Source organism: Trachinotus anak, unplaced genomic scaffold (assembly GCF_046630095.1).
Source record: "Trachinotus anak isolate AG129_WGS33_773 ecotype Australia unplaced genomic scaffold, CSIRO_AGI_Tana_v1 ptg000008l, whole genome shotgun sequence".
In the NCBI taxonomy this organism is placed as follows: Eukaryota; Metazoa; Chordata; class Actinopteri; order Carangiformes; family Carangidae; genus Trachinotus; species Trachinotus anak.
Genome location: NW_027273859.1, coordinates 25,224,843 through 25,245,816, shown reverse-complemented (window position 1 = coordinate 25,245,816; position 20,974 = coordinate 25,224,843). Strand labels below are relative to the sequence as shown.

Genomic DNA, 20,974 nt, shown 5'->3' with positions numbered 1-20,974 from the left:
CACTAAAAAGTTTCAAAAGTAAAACTCCTCCTTATGAAGCAGAATTGCATTGTCAATGTTAGACTGCCATATCTATTTTTCAGATTATCATTACTAATAACATGCAGTAATTTAATTTTGTAGCTCATCGAAGCGGAGCTAATTTCAACTATCTACTATGTTTAAACTTAATTTATATGCTATAATAAACTTATATGATAGTTGGGTAGTAATCTGTAATGTATTATTTTGTAAATATAGTTTATTTATAGTAACTATAAATGTGGTGGAGTACAAAGTACAACAGTTTCCTCTGAAATGTAGTGGAGGTGAAGGATAAAATAGAGCATAAAATGGAATTACTCAATTGTACTTAGTCACGGTACTTGGGTAAATGTCCTAAATAAGATAAGTGTTCACCACTGCGTACAGTTATTGCTTTTTGAATTCAAATTCAATTTTATTTCTTTAGTCCAAGTATCCCAGGCTTTTACTTTGAAAGGAATTGCGGAAACGCGTTGTGGTGATTTCTGCTAACAGTAACATGCTAACATTGCAGGGATGTAGCCGGCTGTAGTCGAGCCCGTTACCTTAAAGATGACATAGTTTCTGGTCGTATAATTACATTTTAATATAACGCAAATAAAACCAAATTATTAACTTCATTCTCCCTAAAATGTTTAGCTTCCGTCGCAGCGGAGCGGGAAATGAAGATGCTAACGTTTACGAACTACTGCCGTACCTGAGGCTGTCTCCGTTGATGTCCAAAGGTATCGAGGCTAATCTTTTATTACAAAAAAGAGGTCATTTTTCTTTAAACTGAGCTTTTTATTTCACCTTGCCCGTTTATCTGGAGCCACTGGCTGCCCGTTGTTCCTGAAAGGCTTTCACATGCACAAGAGCGCCTGTGTGTTGTGGGTAAATTTTACATTAGCAAGCGTTAATGACAGAATAAGCAGTTCGACAGATAAACGGGGAATAATAATTGTAGACGTTTTGCTCTTATAATGAAGTGTGTGGTTTTGCGAGAGGAAAACGGGGAGAGTCACATCACGATTTTTTTTACATGTTTGTATTTCCTCGCTAGGTCCCGCCTCCAACGAGAAACACACCTATCAGTGATGGTTATGGAGGATGATGGACGTCCCCGCAGCCAATCAGAGCCAGACACCCTGCCACCAGTGGGCGGGACAGAACGGCTGGTCCACAGCTTCATCTCCAGGACCCCTCTGCAGCCCTCTGCCCAGCGTTCAGCATCTCAGCCCGGGCACACCTTCTGACCAGAGACCCTGCTACGACTACTTGCAGACTTCTAACCAGGGCTGCCTGAGCAACCTCAATACCTTTTCATCCAGAAACAGCAGTCATCACAATACGCTCTTAGCCAATAATGCTGACCAGAGCGTGCAGCATGTCATTCCTAATGTTCATGTTTCATCCATGCTTCCAGCTGCAAGCCAAGAAAAAAATATACCTCCATGTTCTCTCCCTCTCATAAACAAAGGGACACAGCCTTGCCAGTCCCAACAAATACCAACCTACATCCCTCACAGCCCTTGCCAAGCAATACCTCCCCCTTTCCAGCCTCTATACACACATCAGGGTTCACTGAATGGACCTCAGTCACCACATCAAAAACATCTGCCCATCAGCCCTCCATCATTTGGACAGTGTGTAAACCAGAGTCCACAGTGTGCACCTCAGCCTGCATTCGAGGGGGCAAATGTGGAGTCTGCTGTTCGTGCTGGATATATCTACAATCATGCCTTGCCCACCTCTCCCATCCAACAGCAGCCTCAGTGGACACTTCCACCTCACTCTAGAGGTAGGTTAATATGTGCATGATGTACTTACATGCATGATGCAGAACCTGCCACATGAGTTAAGATGAACTAGTCAAAGTTGAGCAACATTTGTCTGTAAAACTGAGAAAGTAAATAACTTAAGCTGCAGACCAGTGGTACTATGAGAACAATGTTATTGCTTCATCATCTGTTAGCAATCCAATAGAGCATTTTTTCAAAGAAGAGCTGCAGCCTGAATGAAAACCACCGACTTCAGAATTTAATACTCATGTCTGAATCTGTCCTCCATTGTCTGGCTCCTGTTTTCTCCCCAGGAACAATAAAAGAGGTTGTTCCCAGTGCAGCTGCAGAGGACAGGAACATCACACCACAGGTGGGGAAAATACCGTTAGAGCATTAAAGCTGTTTTAATGTAGAGATTATTACAAACACAAATGAATGTTATCCTAATTCATTAACCAGCCGATTATTTTCCCCATTAACTTACTAATTGTTTGAATTCAATTTTCTCCCTGCAGTCTCCCAACTCCGAGTCTCGTTATGGCCTGGACCCAGAGCTCCTGCCCAGTGCTGTAAGTTCTGTCATTGTCTGTCTTAACATCTTTTCTGTCACAAAGCATCATATCAGTTCATGTGCTTCACATGCTGCTCGTGTGTGTTGCCCTTTATACTCCATGCATGAGAAACTTAGTAAAATGGCAAACAAATGGTCCAGTGCTTGACGTAGTGGCACGAGAGATGAACAACATTTCAAGACTTTTGGGGAACATGTATTTTGCTTATAAGTAATTTCATATATGTTCACGCAAAGGTTACAACTATAGTATAAATAAAAATACTTTATGACAGATACATCTCTCTTTCAACATAGTTAAACTTGACAGCTGGTTAACAAGGGTGAATTTCTGTCTCTCTGTCTCAGGTGAAGGTTATTGCAGAGGACAGGGCAGAGTGGGAGGGCAAGGTCTTCGTCTCAGAGCCTTTTTCCCGTCTTCCCCCTCTGGCAACGACTTCCTGTATAATAGAAGACAGAGGTAAATGTGCACAACACTGTGTGTATCTGTGTCACAAACATTCAATGGATAGAAATGTGTTTTATCCAGTACTGTGGGTCTAGATTTCAGACTTTTTCAGACTTGAAAATACTGCATCAACATTACTTACAGCATAAATTATGACTGAAATTCAAGCAACTCTATACATTGCGCACAATGAATGGTTTTAGAGCTAAATTAAATGTAGGTTTGGGGATGTTGAATTCAAAAAATGCAGATCTACCTTTACCACAGCTGTACCACTGTAAATTTATGTCAACCATAATGTCCTCATTGACCTTGTCTCTGTTGAACTCTAGGTAACACAAGTCCTTTTGCCATCCGCTCCACCTCTTACTGTGTGCCCTGTGAAGGTCAGACTGCCCTGCTCAGTCGTTTGCCACTGGGAGCTCTGGTCACCCCTCTGGCTAAACAAAATGCTGGAGAGGTCAGTTATTAGCTTTTCTTCTATAATCTATTAAAAAAATAATATAATATAATATAATATAATATAATATAATATAATATAATATAATATAATATAATATAATATAATATAATATAATATAATATAATATAATATAATATAATATAATAATATAATAAAAAATGTGACGATCCTAATGTGTATAAATGTGTATTTAAAAGTGTATTTGTGTTTGTTGTCACTAGAACCCCCTCCCAGTTTGCAAACAGCCAGAGTGCGTTGTGGGTTGTGGTTGGTGTGGAGCCTCCATGTGCCCGGCGATGGGCTGGCAGGACTGCGGTCAGAGATTTTACTGCCCCTTCTGTGGTAAACTCAGTGAAGGTAAGACCTAACATTCAGCATCTTAAACCACGCTGGGTCAGTCATTTCTGTTGAACTGCTGCACCTAACCTGAGGGTAGTTGCTTCCTTTTCACGCAACAACACTTTTTCTCTCCTGTCTTGTGTCTCAGTGCCGTGGCAACACTACCAGCCCACCAAGGGGGTGGAGGGGATTCGGGTCGATAGAGACAAGAGGCCTGAACTCAGTATGGGGTCATATGAAATACTCAATTCTCAGAGGGTTAGTTTCCCCTTCTATAATTGTCAGCTTTGCATGGAGGTTGTTATTATTAGCAACTCTTATATATGGGCAGCGGTGGGAGTCAAAAGTCTGGACACTGAATGTGTTAGAAAGTCACTTTGCAATACAATAACCATAAAGCAGCCAAAATAGAAATACTGTGGGCTATTAGGGTTCCATTTGATTAGTTTTATATGTGACACCCCATTTGTGAGGATTTGTGTAACCTCATAACAATTTATATCATAATTTGAATATTTTGGAATTTTATTGGTCTAACTGAATTAAAATCTGAAAATGTCACTCAAGGGTCTTCAAACTTGTAATGAGCATTTTGACATTTGACATGAACATTTTTTAGACCAAACCAATAATTAGTAATTACCTAACTCCTTTTGCAACCCTCATTTGTAGTAAATTGTAACTACTGTATATTTGGGCAATGACAGTGGAAAGAGTGAAATCTCAGAATAATTCAATCAATTACTCCACAGGCATACTTCAACAATGACTCAAAAATGTAACTCTTCACAATACTGGTGCCTCTCAGAGACTTTTGAGTGTCTCAGGACTTTAAGAGGACAGATGCAGCGGGTCTGTGTATGCGTGTAAATTGTTGTACTTGTATCTCAGGATGAACCCGCTGCACTGCTGCTAGCCATAGATGTGTCTGCTTCAGCACTGAGAGGAGGACATTTGGAGTTTGTAACACAACAGATACACACTCTCCTCACCTCTCTGAACAGGTAAAACACACTCCCACCACTACATACAGTATATGCACACACACACACACAGACACACAAATGGGAACAAGATTTTTCATCTTACCTGTGTAGGGAAGATGGTGATGCTTTGTCGGACGTCCGTGTTGGCTTGATGACGTATGACAGGAGGATCCACCTGTACAACCTCAGTCCCGCCCTGTCTCGCCCTCACATGCTGGTCATCACAGAGACAGAAGACTTGCAGCTTCCTGTGAGGGAGGGGCTCCTGGTGTCCCTCAAAGACTGTATAGACAGTATTGACAGGTAACAGACATGTTGACTGACCACTTTATCAGACAGATGTATTTTTCAAAGTCTGTATGCTGGACTGACATAGTGGAAATTCTGCTAATTGTTTCATGCATTCATTTTTTCAGGTTATATTCTAACTTTACAAAGAGAGCATAGAGCATAAAGAGGATCTGATGAGTCCAGTTTTTGATTTAATATTTTTGGTTTGGAAAGCATCCATTTAATATTAATTGGTCCCAGCAGCTGGATCATTCAGCAAACTGACATCTCATACCTCTTTAAAACCCCAGAATCCCCTGTGATTTAATAGAGATTTTATATTTTAAGAACAGTTGGTTTTCAGAAAATCAGAAGCAAACGACAGAGATAAAGCTCTTAATGACCATTTTGTCTCATGAGTTGTAGGAAGAACTGACACTTGTCTGAAGCAAATATGTTCTGTAGTCTTATTGTACTCACAAGAGGTGAAGTTCATGGGCTATTTTCATTAGCCTAAATGGCTAATGTTGGATAGCAACATCTTCCCTATTTTGTACACTCACAGAATTTTTTCTCTGTGCTCAGAAAGTAATAAAATGCTTTCTGGAAAATAAAAGTGACAAAGTGAAAATACTTTTGCTACATTGTTGATACTTATTTTATCTCTGTGGTGTCATTTGGCATAAAGTGATCACAACTTCCTGTTGTTTCATTATCTGTATGTTTCTGCGTGTAGTGTGTTGCAGCTTATTCCTCAGTTCAGTGCAGAGTGTGATGACTCCGGTGGAGTTCCAGCGGAGCTGCCGGTCAAAGCGGGGCTAGCCGTACTGCAGGTCAGTTATCACTGCGCAGACTGTGATGAGTTACTTTTCTCTATTTATTGGAAGTTTCATTATTTGTATTGTGGCTGTATGACTATGGATAAAATCTTAATCTTGATGTTTTTACTGATGGTTAGTTTAAGCCCTAATTAAAAAAAAAAAAAAGCAATTTAATGGGATTTAAATAATTGTTTGTTTCTTAGGCTCTGAGTTGCCCTGGAAAGCTACTGATCTTCCATACTGCCTCTCTGGTAGAGACGGGACACACAAACTCCTCCTCAGGGTTCTTTGGCTCCAATAAACCAAAGGTACATGTAACACACACACATACAGTATATGCCGTACTTTGAATACTCACACTGTCTCTGTAACAAAGCAAGTAGTGACATAATTACTCAAGCAAGTTTGGCAAGTGTCACCCATGGTGAAGTGTCCTTTAATCAAATCTAGTATGTGCTGCACTTTAGTTGACCTCTGACCTTTCTGTACAGGGGAAGTAAGCAGGAGGCAAACATCTTGGCAATTCAACAGGGCGGTTATTTGAGGCTAACAAGATCAGACCCCTATCTAAATGAAGAGAGAGGGAGAGAGTCCTAAGTTCACTTTCAATGCTCACTGGGTCATGAAAACTGCATGTGTAGAATCACCAATGAAGTCTGATTCAAAAACACTCTTGAACAATATGATAGTTTATGTATGATGTTTAAATAAATGAAGTTGATGCATTACACAAGTGTTTGTTTTAATAGTCATTTTCCCCAGACAACTATCACAAGCTTTGACAGTAGACTAGAAAGGTAACTTTCACTCGCGAGTTAGCTAGTTTTTGGAAACTGTTTTGGACTTGAATGGTGCACTTACATCAGTGCAACAACATAATCGACTTGATTCAGGTGTTGTGAAGCAGATGATTGGCTTTTTGGCAGGAGGGGCAGGATATGTGTCATACAACCACCTTCTCTGAACTTTTCTATTCAGGATTCTTAAAGTGGTTTGCTGCATTGTTGTGGAGGTATAACAAGTATTTCACAGTTGTATGGCTGCATTAATTCTCTCTTCTTTTCTTTTTCCCAGTCCATCTTTCAGCCATCAGAGCCAGCCGTGTCTTTGGCCAAGGAGTGCGTCCGTCAAGGCTGTGGCATTCACCTGTTCGTCCTCTCCCAACAAGACGTGGGCGGGGCTTGGCCAGGGCACATTCCATATCTTACAGGTGGAGCTCTGCACACCTACAGTCACCTCCAGGTATTTCACCAGCTCCTCCTATTGTAGCGCTGGAAGTGGCACAAAATTTGCTACGGTAAAAAGAAACGTAATTTTTGATAATTGATTAGTTGTGTTTTTTTGTTGAAGAAATAGTTCCACATTTTGGGGAGTATGTTCAATTGCTTTCTTGCCAATTATTAGATGAGAATGATGAGGAATCCACATGACTCTCCCGAAATCAATTTGCTAAATTTAAGACTGAAGCAAGCAGCTGGTTAGCTTAGTTTAGAACAAAGACTGGAAACAGCTAGCCTGGCTAGTCCAACGATAACAAAGTGTGCCTGTCAGGCCCTCTGAAGCTCACTGATTAACACTTTCTATCTTGTTTGTTTAATGTTGTGTACAAAAAAATCTGTTTTACAGTGGTTATGTGCCACAGGCCTTTTTGGCTCTCAACAGTTGATAGTCAATCAGCAGACACTTCAACCGAGAAATAGTCTGGCATATAATCTGTTCAAACAAATGAGATGTAGCCGTGAGCTGTAGAGGTGCCAGTAGGTGGATTTTTATTATCACTGGACAGAGCCAGGCTAGCTGCTTCGCCTTGTTTCTAGCTTAGTGCCAAGCTAAGCTAACCAGCTTCTCTTTATCTGTCCAACAAGAATGTAAAAAAAAAGAATACTTCTTAAAATGTTGAACTATTCCTTTAAGTAAAAATTGTGGTGATTTTAACAGCTGAAGTGGTGTTTGTAGCTGTGTGACTGGCTGACTGGAACATGCTGAGCACACAGATGAATTCCAGTATCCAGTATGTCCTATTGTAGACTGGTATTTTTCAAATTTCCACTACAGGGAGAATTGGACAGAGAGCGTTTCAGCACTGATCTAAAGAGGACTATAGATACGGACACAGGCTACAAGGCTGAGCTCAGGATTTTTGTCAGCAAAGGTGAGAGATTTTTTAAAGTGTGATTATGCACCTTTTTAAAAAACTATCTGATTCTAATGTTTGTAACTGTCTCACCAGATTTACGTGTATCAGGCTGTTATGGGCTGTTTGTCCCTGGTCCAAGCCCTAGCCAGGTCGCCATGGCAACCCTTGATTGGTGGACAACACTGGCGGTGGAGCTTGCCCACACCAGAGCTCTGGATGAGACGAGAGGTGTAGCCATACAGGTGGGTTAATGTTCGTGATCATCAACTTAGATCAGAAATAGTGAAGATGACGATGGTGCCATAGACTTTTCATTTTTATTAGACTTGCTCTTTTTTTTAAAATCATAATCCTCCTCTCTCCCCTCTTGTGTCCCAGACTGTATTGTCTTACAGCACGCAGACTGGAGACAGGAGGACCAGGGTTCACACCCTGACCCTGCGATGCTCACGTCAGCTACAGGATGCTTTCCGCCACTACCAGGCCCAAACACTACTCACCTTCTACTGCAAGAAGAGTAAGGAACTTGCACTGTAGATTAGTGGATTATTTAGGTATTATACTATAACAAAAGTTTAGTGTTTATCAAACCTGAACAACATCAACAACTTCGGTTACGTTCGACTGTGGGAAACAGTGGCCTGAATCTGATGTTTCTGATAATATGTGACTGAGATCTGTTTTTGTTACAGGGTGAACAGCACAGATCACATGGAATTTTTCAATCATCAGAATTCATGTGATTTTTACATCACTCTAGATCCACATTCGCCATCATTCTGCAATGGTGGAAGTCACTCTGTGAATACAAACATGAAAGATTTGGCCTCTCCTTCTCCTCGTCCTCATCAACTGTTCACCAATTCGCACATCAATTTGAAATGAAAGCGTAAATGCTATCTTCATGTCCATGTGGCCTCCATGTTTACTTCCATAAGACAGCGTGCAATGTCTTTGTTACCGTGTGGGTCAGTTCAGGACTGTGACAAGTTCACACTGGAATCTGATATTGGCCACATTTTAAGAATAATGTGAATAGCTAAACAAGCTGAGCGATATACCTGACTTGAGCACTAAGGTGTGCAGTGCGAACGTAGCCATAATTTCTGTTCTGACATGTACATAAACAATTTCAGTCTATTTGGGAAAGTAGCATGAAAGGTTAGAAATAGACTTAATGTGAAACTTGTAGAATGAAATTCAGCATCAGTACACAGTCAGACATCGAGCACTGTTACTGAACATTTGGTAATTTCACATTAATATTGATACCATAATATAATATCCACAAACAACTGAGACCATGACCACAGTAACTGATCTCATACCTGCAGTACTGTTATGTGTTATTGCTTCATTTTTTCACTTTTAGTCGTGAATGTAATACAATATGCAATTTATGTAAAATGCAGTAAAAGATGCTAGTCTCCTGTTTAATGGTCACGTTTATTTGCAGTAATTTATCTCAAAATGAGCGTTTGAATTTAAAATGTCACACTTCTTCAGTTAACCCCATGAGTTAACAAGTGTTCTGATGCGTCTGTCCAGTGTACTGTGCAGTGTTGGAGCAGCCTCTGCAGGAGCTGAGAGAAGAACTGCAGACGGACATAACAGAAGCATTGACGTCCTACCGCAAACACTGCTGCTCTGCCTCAGTGTCTTCTGGACAGGTGAGGTTTGGAAATAGTTTTATAGTAAGTAGTAAGTATAAAGGTGAACTGGTGGAAATGTCTAAAACGTTTAAATGCTCTTTTAGTTATTGTAGAGAAAAATCAGTATCATTGATTTTAGTCTTTAGTCCTTTATTCATTTTGCAAGGCTACACCTTTATTATTCACTGTACCAAACCTAACTATGGGATGAGTTCATTGAAATCTTTTTCTCCATATGTGCCATACTCTGTGTGTTTCGTAGCTGGTCCTTCCTCAGTACCTGCGAGCTCTTCCTGTTTACATCAACAGTCTGAGGAAGAGCGAGGTGCTGCTGCCGGGCCTGAGGAGCTCCATCCACCAGCGGCTGCAGCAGCACTGCCAGGTGCTCAGCATGGACACCTGCAGCACCGCCACACACTTCTACCCTCTGCTGCTGCCTCTGGTCAGTACAATCAACACACAGGACTTTGTCTCAATCAGAGTGAGACCTGATGTATTGAGCTTAAATTCTGCACTACAGAGCTATAGGACAGATTATTCATTAGTGGAATAAAATATTGACTCTGGCAATCAAAAACTCTATTACTATTGAAATGTAATTTAGAGAAGCCTGTATTGCTTTATTGCACTTTAGTATGACTAAATAAAACTAGTTTTCGGCTACTCAAAATATGAAAAAAAAAACTTAAAATAGTGCAAGAATCCTTTGTGGTCACACATTGAATGGGACTTAATTGGAAGAGGAACTCATTCATTTGAGGTGTTAATATCCATAAGAATATATATGTGTGGTTTAAAGAACCAAAAACTATCTAAGTGTAGTTTTACCTCTCCTCTCAGGCTTCTCTCTGGAGCTCTAGTAACAACATGTCAGTCAGCCAATCAGAAGAGAGACTCTGAGCCTCTCTTCTGATCGGCTGACTGTTTTCTGAGAGATCAAAAAAAAAAAATCAAAACAATTTCAGGTAAACATTCAGAGAATGGACCCAAAGGTTGGCTGGTGGGTCCATGACAGAGAGCGGTGACTGCTTTGTTCTGACATCACAAAGTTACAGAAGTCCTAATGGCTCATTTTAAGGCTCAGTTTCTGAATACAGGCTGTGTGCATTTCTCTGTGGACTGAGGCTTTGATACTTTCACAGTATTATTACAGAATCTAGACCTGCTTTATAATCAATACATGAAAATCTCAGCTTATACAATATTGGACCTTTTGAATTTTTGGAAATTGAAAATTGTCTTTATTTTATACTGTGTCATTTTGTGTGTAATTTTGAATTAAGTAATAACCCTCTGGCATTTTGTGCAGAAAAAAGATGAGGCAATGAAAGCACAGTTTACATTTTCATTAAGAAAAACAACAGAAAGAGGAGGGGATTGGTTTACTCTTCTCCAAATCAAAGCAATGGTTTTTCTTTCCATTTTAAAAACAATTTCAGTAACAGGCAGGTGGCACAGGTTATGTTGCTGAAGAGTTTCACTTTAATAGTTTTGGTCAGACAGAATTACTACATGTTTGTCAGGGGGCTCCGGAGAGATTAATCTTATTTAAATGTTCTGTCCCTTCTCACCTGCAGCCGCTGTCAGCTGAGAACTCCGACCCTCCAAACCCAGAGATGGCGCTCCGCTGCTGTGCTGCCAGCCTGGAGCCCAATGCTCTGTATTTGGTCCACGCACCCCTCACTCTGCTGCTCTGGGTGGGCACCCAAGTCCCAGCAAGCACCTTGGTCGAGCTGTTTAACACCAGTTGCTTCTCCTCCCTGCCCTCTGGAGAGGTAAGAGAGCACAAGGGCTATTACAGCAATGCTGCCCCTGCTACAGTAGATTTAGCTTAGTTATAGTGAATATATCCAACAAACCAAAATGTTCTCATCTTTTATAAACATGTGATTCACCTGAACAGAAAATGTAAGATGAACATTTTAATTTGTGGAAAATGTAAAAATTTAAAATAATGGCCTCAAGCTTTCCTGTAAAGGTTACAACCAGTCCGAGTATGAACAAATATTAACAGAAAGTTATTGAGAGTATTGAGCTAAAAAACTAGTTTGATATGAGGAAGGCTGATGATGCCCTCACCACTGCGCTCAAATGTTGTGTGTTTGTGTGTGTTTGTGTGTGTGTGTGTATGTGTGTGTGTGTGTGCGCGCACGGGCTCCTCCAGACCAAGCTGCCAGTTCTGGAAAACCCTCTGTCCATTAGTGTCCGATCCCTCATCAACGCACTGAACTCCCAGGTGCCCTGCGCCCGCAAGGTGAGCTGCTGATCAAGGCAAAGATACTGTATTTCAACAACGACCCCATGAGTCGTCCAGCGTGACCCTAATGACCTTAAATTACACAGCAGCTGCCTTACGTGCGATTACAGCAAGCTAGTAACCCTGATTTACTTTGTATTAGTTATGCTAATTAACTTTATATTTTAACAACATAACTTTCAAGTTGGTTTTCCACCGGTTCCAGTTCCTTCAGAAGACTGATAAACTTGTGACTTGTTGTCACTCTATGAATCTTTTATTGTTGTTTAATCTGTTAAATGTGACTTTTTACATGTCTATCTATTTTGTGTTGTTCAAATAAACAAACAAACAAACCTTTACCTCCAAACATTTAACAGATGTTTTGAAGACAATTCAGCAAAACCCTAACAAAGCTGTAATAATATATCTCTTCTCTTTTTCACTTTAAAGACATGAAGTGAAACAAAAATATAACTGAGGACTGTCTCTAGTGTGACAGCATCACACCTTTTGAGCTTTTTCACCTGTTTTAATGTGTCAGATATCGCAGATATGTTGTTCCCACAGATTGTGAATAGAAGCACATTATTAGAATTGCTGTGGTGCGGTCGAGGTGTTGGGATTGTTGTTTCATGAAACCTATTCAGCCACTGACTAGACTGTGTCTTTCTGCCTCAGCTGTGGGTGGTGAAGCAGGGTGACACCTGCGAGGAGGCTCTGCAACGCCACCTGGTGGAGGACAAGAGTCCCAACGGGGGAGCGTCCTACGCAGACTTCCTCTACCATCTTCATGTCAACTCTGTCCGGCTGCTGCAGTGACTCCCATTTTCTGACCTCTCGTGGTTCATTATCTCCTACAAAAGATGACACTGCAGCATATTTGCCCTGAAAAGAAAAAAAAAAAAACAGACAGAGAGGGAAAAAAGTTTTATTAAACATCATTGGATGTTGGAAATATTAAAGGCCTGTCCTCAGAGAATCAGGCTGTGCATGAGGACATTTTAAGAGATACATAATTGTATTTATTTAATGACTGCTATGATATCATATGTGTGACGTGTGCTGTGACGAATGTAATCTGTGCTCCTCTGATACTGTGTTTATGATGTTAATTTATTCCTGCGTCATGACAATTCTCTAATCCCCGTCTGAGATTTGTGCTTGCGTGTGTGGGTGTGTGTGTGTGTCTGTGTGTGTAAGTCTGTGTGTGTAAATAAATAAAGGCTTTAATTGAACCTAAATGTAAGTTTTAAATGTTTTTTCCAGTGCAGTTCAGCCAAGGGGAGAAAATCTTTCAGTGTTCCTGAACATCAGTGGAACTGTTTTCTAATTAATGGTGTTTATGTGTCTTAAATGTCATCCTGCAACAACGGATGAATATGTGACTCAGGAAGCCGAAAGGGCATCTGTCTAATTTGTCCAAGTGGCTAATAACACTAATTGCCAGCACTTATATTGCTGCAAGGGTGGGAAGCACTGGAGCATGTGGCTGGAGTGTTTATTTCACTCATATTCTGATATCACTGTGTGTTGTGTTAAGATGCGTTCACACAATGTCTGCAGAATAGGAAGAACAAGAAAAACGCCCATTCTTCTGACTTGGGAGCATTTGCACATTATTCCAAGGTGGTTAACCCCAGTGCTAAGCTTATAGCTCCGCCTGTTACACAGACTGAATTACTTATGTTGTGTTACATATTTGTAACACAGGTGAAGCCAGATACAGATTGTATAGTCCCAATAAAAATAGCTGAACAGATTGTATTAGTGTTAATATTGATGTACCTGTCAGCGGTGATGCATCTACTAACAGTTTGTTAACATGTCTGGTTCTTCTCACCACATGGAGATATCATCTGTGTCAGAAATTCCTGATATCTCCAACTCGGAATAACAGGTTGGAGGCTATATGAACAGTTCTTCCCACTAGTCTGCTTGTAATTACAGTTTAAACGATATGACGTGAAGAAAACATTAGGCATAGCAGTGTTTTGGGGGAAATGCTAACACATCTTGGTTTAGCGTGTTAACATTAGGATGAAACAGCAGTAATTAATGTCAAACACAGAGTGCAGCTGAGGATGATGGAAATGTCATCAGTTTAGTAGATATTTTAAGTATTTCACTAATTGAAATTTTGAATGGCGCTATTGCTAACTTTAAAGAAACACCAACGTTATTTCATTTCATCCTCTGGTCTGAACCAATTTTCACGGTAACCCAGGCAGTTGTTGCCAAGGTCAGCCACAAAGGTCAACCTCATGGTGGTTTATCCCCTCTTACAAAATGAATCTGTAGCTGTTGAAACATCGGATGGCCTGACCAACATGACCATCCCCAGACTTACACTGGTAGATTTGTGCAAAAAAAAATCATCTGACATTCTTCAAGCCAGATGATGCAATTTCAAGTGAAATTAGCCTTTGAGCTAGAGGAGGTGATGGAATTATGCGTAGGGGAAAAATAAACCCTCATGAAAGTTGCTTGTGGGAAACTTTGATGTCAGTCAGCGCTTCATAAGTGAAAGCGTTATTTCTGCCAAGTGCCATAGAGAGAGAGAGGTGTCGACATTTGATTTAGTTTTTCCAGTCAATGTTAATACGGTCATATTTTTTCTTTCTGTAAGAAACAGTTTGCTTCTAAATTGATTATGTTTATTAAAAAGAATGAACTCTAACTACATTACAGTTCATTTTAACCCTCAGTCTCAGTTTTACTCTTTGGACTCTGCCAAACCCTGATTACACAGCTTTTATTTTTGGATTGAGCCGCCCTCTTATCTTCCCGAATGTGCACCGTGCATCACAGTAAACATCTGTGCAGAAATGAGAACTCTCTTTAAAATTATAATCGGCTTCTTTAGCTTTGGGTGACGCCTCAGTAATCACCAACTGGAGGTCACATGATGTCCCCTGTCCAGTTTTTGAATCTGCCACTACTGTGCATCACATCTTCATACCCACTCTGAGAGAAAAAAGACCAACACAGCAAATTCAAAGGATTTCTCCCTGTGTGTCCTGCCAAAAATCTGCTGACAGCGAACGTCTGTGCACGTTTTATTGGCAGCGTGTGAGGCGTCCTGCTTTGGCGAATTTGTATCCTCAAGCATTTTGGATGCAGCACAGTTAGATTCAGTGTGGGATCACATTGACTGGGAGAGTGTGGGCTGCTGGAGCAGAAGTCAAACTGAAAGTAGTTTGACTTTTTATCTTAAAGCAAGAAGAATTCAAAATATGAATCAAAGAGATCAAATCAATCGGGTCGTTTAAGGCGGATGTTGAGTAACCTCCTGTGCAATATCATTAAAATGTTAAGTGATTCAAACCTGTCTCATCTTACAATAACTGTATTATTTATTGTTGAAGAATACAGTATTTGATCTTATGGATAATTAAAAAGTAGATTGGAATTACAAGCCCCAAAGTAAAACCTCAACCCAGATGTGATCACTGCATCAAGAGTGATTAGTCCAGGTAAGCCAAATTGTTTGAGCACGGTTATAAAATCACTTGTGAAATCTTTAGCGTCACAGCTTCCTCAGTTTTGGCCTTGGGTTGTGTCTAAGCCAACGTGGCTCCACGTGGTAAAGAATTAGCTCAACAAGTAAGAAACCTGATCATGAGACTTTATAAAGATCAGAGGCGGTACAAGAGGATCAGTCAGGTGACTGAACATAAGCTGAAGCACAGCTGTAGCAGAGGTTAGGAGGTAACGGAAGAGCCGTACTACCAATAACAGAAGGTGCCAAAAATGATGCCACGCACAATTCCCAATGTGCACAACCTTTCATTGAAAACAAAAGTGTTTCCGACTTGGCACAAGGATTGTCCATTATCTGTGGAAATTGGTGTTTGTTTCAAAGAAGAAAACATTGCTCACAAAACTGCAAAATTGAACTTTGCCAATGAACAGGAATAGAAGCCTGAATAATAGTTGGCAGCACAATCTTTGGTCAGATGGAACCAAAGTAAATTAGTTGGGATCAGAAGCACGTTTGGTGTGGACCTGGTGGGAGGTGGGAGTGCGCTGATGTGAGGCTGCATGAGTGCAAAAGGAGTAGGGGACATGACATTTAGAGATGGCACTATGAATGCAAGTCTTCAAACCCAAATGCTGAATGGCATTCAGCATGACCAAGATTACAGAGATGACTCCCAGCTTCGGGAAGCTTGGCAGCAGAGGAATGTTCCAACATGACAACGATTAATTGGCTTCATTCTTCTTCTGCTAAAAACAAGTAAAGTTGGACAGGATTTGTAATTAACTTCACATTTTGGTGATACTGACCAAGGGTGCTATCAGTTTCTATACTATAACAGGGCTTTAGCAGCCTCCAAGGTGCAGAAGGCTTCTAAACATTTCATGTAGGGTGGTAGAATATAATTTAACAAGCAAATGACAAAAATTAAATTATGTGATTTTATTCATTTCATGTTTGCAGAATTTGGTTGGTGGCCAGTCAATGATTTCCTTCGTAGGGGGAAATCTGGTCCCAGGACCCATGAGCACAGAGTAATTTTGCCCCCTGACATGTCTTTTACACTTGAAACTTTGCAGTGCACAGCATGCAATTAGATATGTATCATGCAGTGCAACCCCAAATGCTCTGTGAACAATAATAACTACAATATTTCTATGACATTGCTATATTGACCTATGTCTATTGTGCACAGAGCCATCTCCACAGCCTGTGGCGGACCCACTCTGCTGCTGTGATGTCTAAATTATGTCTTTCTAAAATTAACTGCAGGGTTAATATGATTCTCTCCGCGATGACTCGGGGGTTTGAAGCTGTGGAACATGTCACCTCGTCCAGCTTGAATCCAGATAAACACGCACATTCACTGCACACATGGCGGCACGTTTTGAAGGCACAAACCAGCTCTCTCATATTTGCCCCTATTTGGAGATAAGCACCGTGCAGGCGGGAGGTGTGCTCGATTACGCTGCCGCGCTGTGCCGCTCCGCACTGGGGCCACCGGAGGGCGGCAGAGAGCAGGGACTCCGCCGCCGCTGAGCAGGGAGGCTGCAACCAGATCAAACGGGCTGTCAAGTTAGAGAAACCTGGCAGCACAACCCCAGAAAATGGGTGGTGTTGGGCCTTCAAAATAAAGTGCAAGTTTGTCTACGTTCTGTTGATATGACAGGGAAAGTAATCTCCAAAAGGTAAAGAGAAGAGATAAAGAGGAAATAAAGCATCACTAGTTTTCACGCATAAGAACAACAAAAACAACACGATTTACTGTGCGTCGGTCTAAAAAGTGTATAAAATTTAGGATTCAATTATTTATTTGTCACATGTTTCTCTATATGTGCAGTGAAATCCTAGGATAATCAAAACCAAGCAACAAATGAGTTTATAAACATGTTCTATTTATTTATTGCTTTTCTTGGATTTTATTGATGTAATATTTCATATCTTACATAACCTAATTTATTGGTTACAAATTATATATTTTTTTATATATATATAGTTATATAAAATATAAAGGTTATGAAAGTACAGCATGCTAACTTAAGAAAAACAGTATGCTTGCTGTATGTTTAGTTTTTTTTACCACCACCAAAATCAGAACCAGTGAAAAAGAAATGACGGCAGGTCATCTGTAAGGAGAACTTCACATTTTCTTCTACCTATTGTCTGGCCCATTGACTGACTATGGATAGAGGTTGTAAAATCCATACACACCCAGCTGCCTCGATACTTCACTAACCTCCTTTAGTCATTTAGCAGTGGACGGCTTCTTCTGGATCTGTCACAGAGGGATTTACTACAACTACTATAACATTTTTGTATTATTATTGTATTAACTACATGGATGGATTACTCAAATGTGCCTCTGTTTGAAATGACTATTATCATTTCTTGTTAACTGAGTACAGATAGATGCAAAACAACCACAGAAAGCCCCAAACTATTTACACATAGCCTACTATTATCATGTGTCAAAAAAAAAAAGAAAGAAAGAAATATTTATTTGTCAGGGGGCTCAATTTTAATCTATTTATCAACATCATTTATAGAAACTGCATGCTTTATAGAAGAGTTCAGAGGAGCCAAAAGCTGCGTTTTTTATTTTGAAAATCCCCACAGGAAGTGGCTTTCCGCAGGCCATATAGCTTGTCTACGGCTCGGTCGAGCGCGGTAGCTGTCAGACAGTGGAGAGAGAGGCAGAGAGAGGACATCCACCCCCGGAGCTTCGTCTTCCTACACCCAGCCCTCCGCCGCTTTGAGCGCCTCCCTGAAGGCATTTCCCCGCTGCACCGGCCGTGAAGCTGCGGGGCGGACCTGTGCTTTCAAGCGCACAAATCAGCACAAAATAAGCGTCAATTTTTTTTATTTTTATTTTTTATTATTGTTTTCTTTCTTTTTCTGTCTTTCTTCTTCTTTCCGAGCTGAGTGAGGAGAAGAAAACGAGAGACAGGGGAGAGACATGGCCACGACAACCTGTACGCGATTCACAGACGAGTACCAGCTGTACGAGGAGCTGGGGAAGTGAGTGTCCGCCGCCTGCGTGTGTGCGTCGGGCTTGTGTTGGTGCTTCTGTGCGTTATCTGTCGGAGGGCTTGGTTTCCAGGCAGTGCAGGGCTGAGCGGCTCTGCAGGCGGGCAGTGTGTGTGTGTGTGTGTGTGTGTGTTGCTTTTTCGGGATGACAGCTCTCAAAATACGCTGCTCTCTCTCTCTCTCTCTCTCTCTCTCTCTCTCTCTCTCTCTCTCTCTCTCTCTCTCTGCAAGTCCATGTCTCCCTCTGACACTTGCTCTCTGCTGCTCTCTGAATATTTTTGATCTTCAGCAAATCTGAAGTGAAATGCAACCGTGTTTGCAACAGTGTTTGCAACAGTGTTTGCGTGCAATTGTTAAAAAAAATACAGTATCAGATATGTGTTGAGGTGCAGCCATTTGAAACACAGATTAATAAAAGAAGAAGAAGAAGAAGAAGACACCCGTGGTTCATAAAAAAAAAGTCTATTTTTCCCAAGTTGTGTTTTTCATATAGAGCAAGGATTCATTGATGTTCACATGAGGTGAATTCAGTGAATGTTAAGTCTTTGAATGGATGCACACAGGACGGATTCTCCTGAGGAATTAATTAATATCATCTGCAAAGCTAGAGAACAAACTCATCCCGTGGTCCTAAAATGAAATTATATATATCATTTGGTGTGTGTGTGGTTTTTTTTTTTTTTTAAAACCTCCATTTCTTTTGATCTCATTTTTTTCTCATGTAAAGTTCTGAATTAATGTGCAATCTGCATCCATGCACATTTTGTACAAATATGAATTGTTAACTTTATTGCACATTATGTGAAGGGGTGGCAACTCTCTTTTTCATCGAAGGCTCTTTTGCAGCACAGCTGCAGCAGATAACACAAGATAAGATGTTCTGCAATGGCCACAGTCAAAACAGTCAACCTCTGTGCAGAAGGCTGTATGAACGATACATGCACACATTGACTTGAAACAGACAACCATATCTGTCATAATTGGGCGCTGCATAAGCAAAATATATTAGAAAAGTAATTTTAACTAATAATTTTATTCAAATTGTGTTATCATTATGAATATTACCATCATTGTGTGTAAACATCTGTAAATGTACCTCTGAAAATGCTGGTGTAGTGACGTAGGAGAGAGAAAAATAGCAATATGGAGTTTGAGTCATTAAATCCTCTCTCCGTCGTGATAAAATAACTGTTGTCAAACTAAATCGCAGAGAAACTAAGTTCATATTTGAGCCCCACACAAAATCTATAGGATAATTAGAGTCAGTATTCAGGTCACCAAAGTCACTCAGGTCTCTGTATGGCAGCTGTATAGTTACTCTGGGCGGAGGAGTACAGGGGATAATTGAGAAATCACTCTTCATCAGGTGTACATTGTTTACATTGCTGCTGCAGAGTGTCATGCATCACGCTGGTGTTGTTTGATTATCATGCATATCACTGGTTACTTACTGATAGCTTGATTGGCCCCATGCTGTTTAGCCTCCACCACTGGGACATGAGTGCAATGAAAATTTCTAAATCTAAATGTATAAATACAAATCAAGAGAAAATTGTAGTTTTAATGGATTTATAGAAGAAATCCTCCACCAGAAGCCTTTATTTTTGAGTGTTAACACTCACTGCTTTTGACCTGAAAAGTTGCTCTAAAAGAACTTGAGTTTACCAGTGACCTGATGTATAGAAGACAGCACCTGTAGTGAGCTTGGTAAAGGTTAACTAGTTGTTATCAACTATGTTTGCTTGCATTGGTTATGAGCAGTAAACAGCTGACTGCCCCAACAACAGAGGGAAGCTGTGGCATTATGTCGGCACACTGTGGTGAAAATACATCGTTTGCATAACAGAGAGGTGAGGTAGGCAGTAATTAATTGGGAAGTTTATATGAATGTTTTTTTCATCTCAGAACTGGGTCACCATTTGAATTCACTGTAACCAAAGCTGTAAAAGTGAAAGAGCACTCACACTACACATTTCTGAGAGACCTAAAGGAGCTGAGGGTTTGAAACTCCAATTTTTTTTTTTTTTTGTGGGATGTTCCTTTAACTAGATATTTGAAGAAAAGCCCAACGGGATAGATCGGGTTGTGGTCGACCATAAATATCTGGTCGTCTGCCAAACTGGCTGCTACAGTAGACGCGGGGATCAGACTAATTTACAGCACTGCATCCCTGACATTCTCCTTACATCCCATAAGTAATAAATATTGTTAGCAGGGAAGGTTTCAACTGTGTGACTCCAATATATCCCAAAGCCAGTGAGACTTCACGCTCCGCTCTTGGTTTTTGATTAAGAAGAAATACATTTGCGAAGAATGCAATAGATCAAATGTGTGTGTGTGTGTGTGTGTGTGTGTGTGTGTGTGTGTGTGTGTGTGTGTGTGTGTGTGTGGGCCTCGCTGTGTTTCGATACATCTCAGCTTCGACACAATACTCTCCAGTCTAAAGAACTGGCTTTGAAGCTCCCTGTGTGAGAGACTAATCTGCACGCCCCGCACAGCTAAATCTCTCTCATAGACCAGTCTCATGATTCACACAGTCTCATAAAGCTCAGAGGAAAGAGCGCAGGTGTGGATGGCGAGGCGTCCTCATGATAACGCTCTCTCTAACTTTGTAAGACTAATCCACCATCTGAGGAGAGCTAATCGCTGTCTGCTCTCTCTCGACTGGTGCCACTTTGTGAGCGGAGCATGTGACAATTAAGCACTGTGCCGTTGCTGTACAAGGTGTACTTTCTAAGTGATACAAAAAAAAATAT

At 40.7% G+C, this 20,974-nt stretch overlaps 2 protein-coding genes across 23 annotated transcripts in view; both read left to right on the top strand.

Annotated features, from left to right (window-relative positions):
- The first annotated feature begins 488 nt into the window (after positions 1-488).
- Positions 489-12,954, top strand: LOC139624556 (protein transport protein Sec24C). The gene is made up of 21 exons (XM_071483783.1): positions 489-749; positions 1,067-1,804; positions 2,099-2,157; positions 2,303-2,356; positions 2,707-2,818; positions 3,139-3,266; positions 3,491-3,626; positions 3,757-3,866; positions 4,500-4,612; positions 4,706-4,897; positions 5,601-5,697; positions 5,889-5,993; positions 6,760-6,927; positions 7,741-7,837; positions 7,916-8,064; positions 8,201-8,339; positions 9,371-9,492; positions 9,737-9,916; positions 11,052-11,249; positions 11,639-11,728; positions 12,392-12,954. The coding sequence occupies exons 2-21, from the start codon at positions 1,114-1,116 to the stop codon at positions 12,530-12,532; spliced, it is 3,081 nt and encodes a 1,026-aa protein (XP_071339884.1). The 5' UTR covers positions 489-749; positions 1,067-1,113; the 3' UTR covers positions 12,533-12,954.
- Positions 12,955-17,864: 4,910 nt separating this feature from the next.
- The window catches only part of camk2b1 (calcium/calmodulin-dependent protein kinase (CaM kinase) II beta 1), a 77,112-nt gene continuing 74,002 nt past the window's right edge, over positions 17,865-20,974 (top strand). For all 22 annotated transcript variants that reach the window (XM_071483764.1, XM_071483752.1, XM_071483760.1 and 19 more), the window contains exon 1: positions 17,865-18,209. In XM_071483764.1, coding sequence (XP_071339865.1) covers positions 18,148-18,209 — 62 coding nt within the window. In that variant the 5' untranslated portion in view covers positions 17,865-18,147. The remainder of the gene's footprint in view (positions 18,210-20,974) is intronic.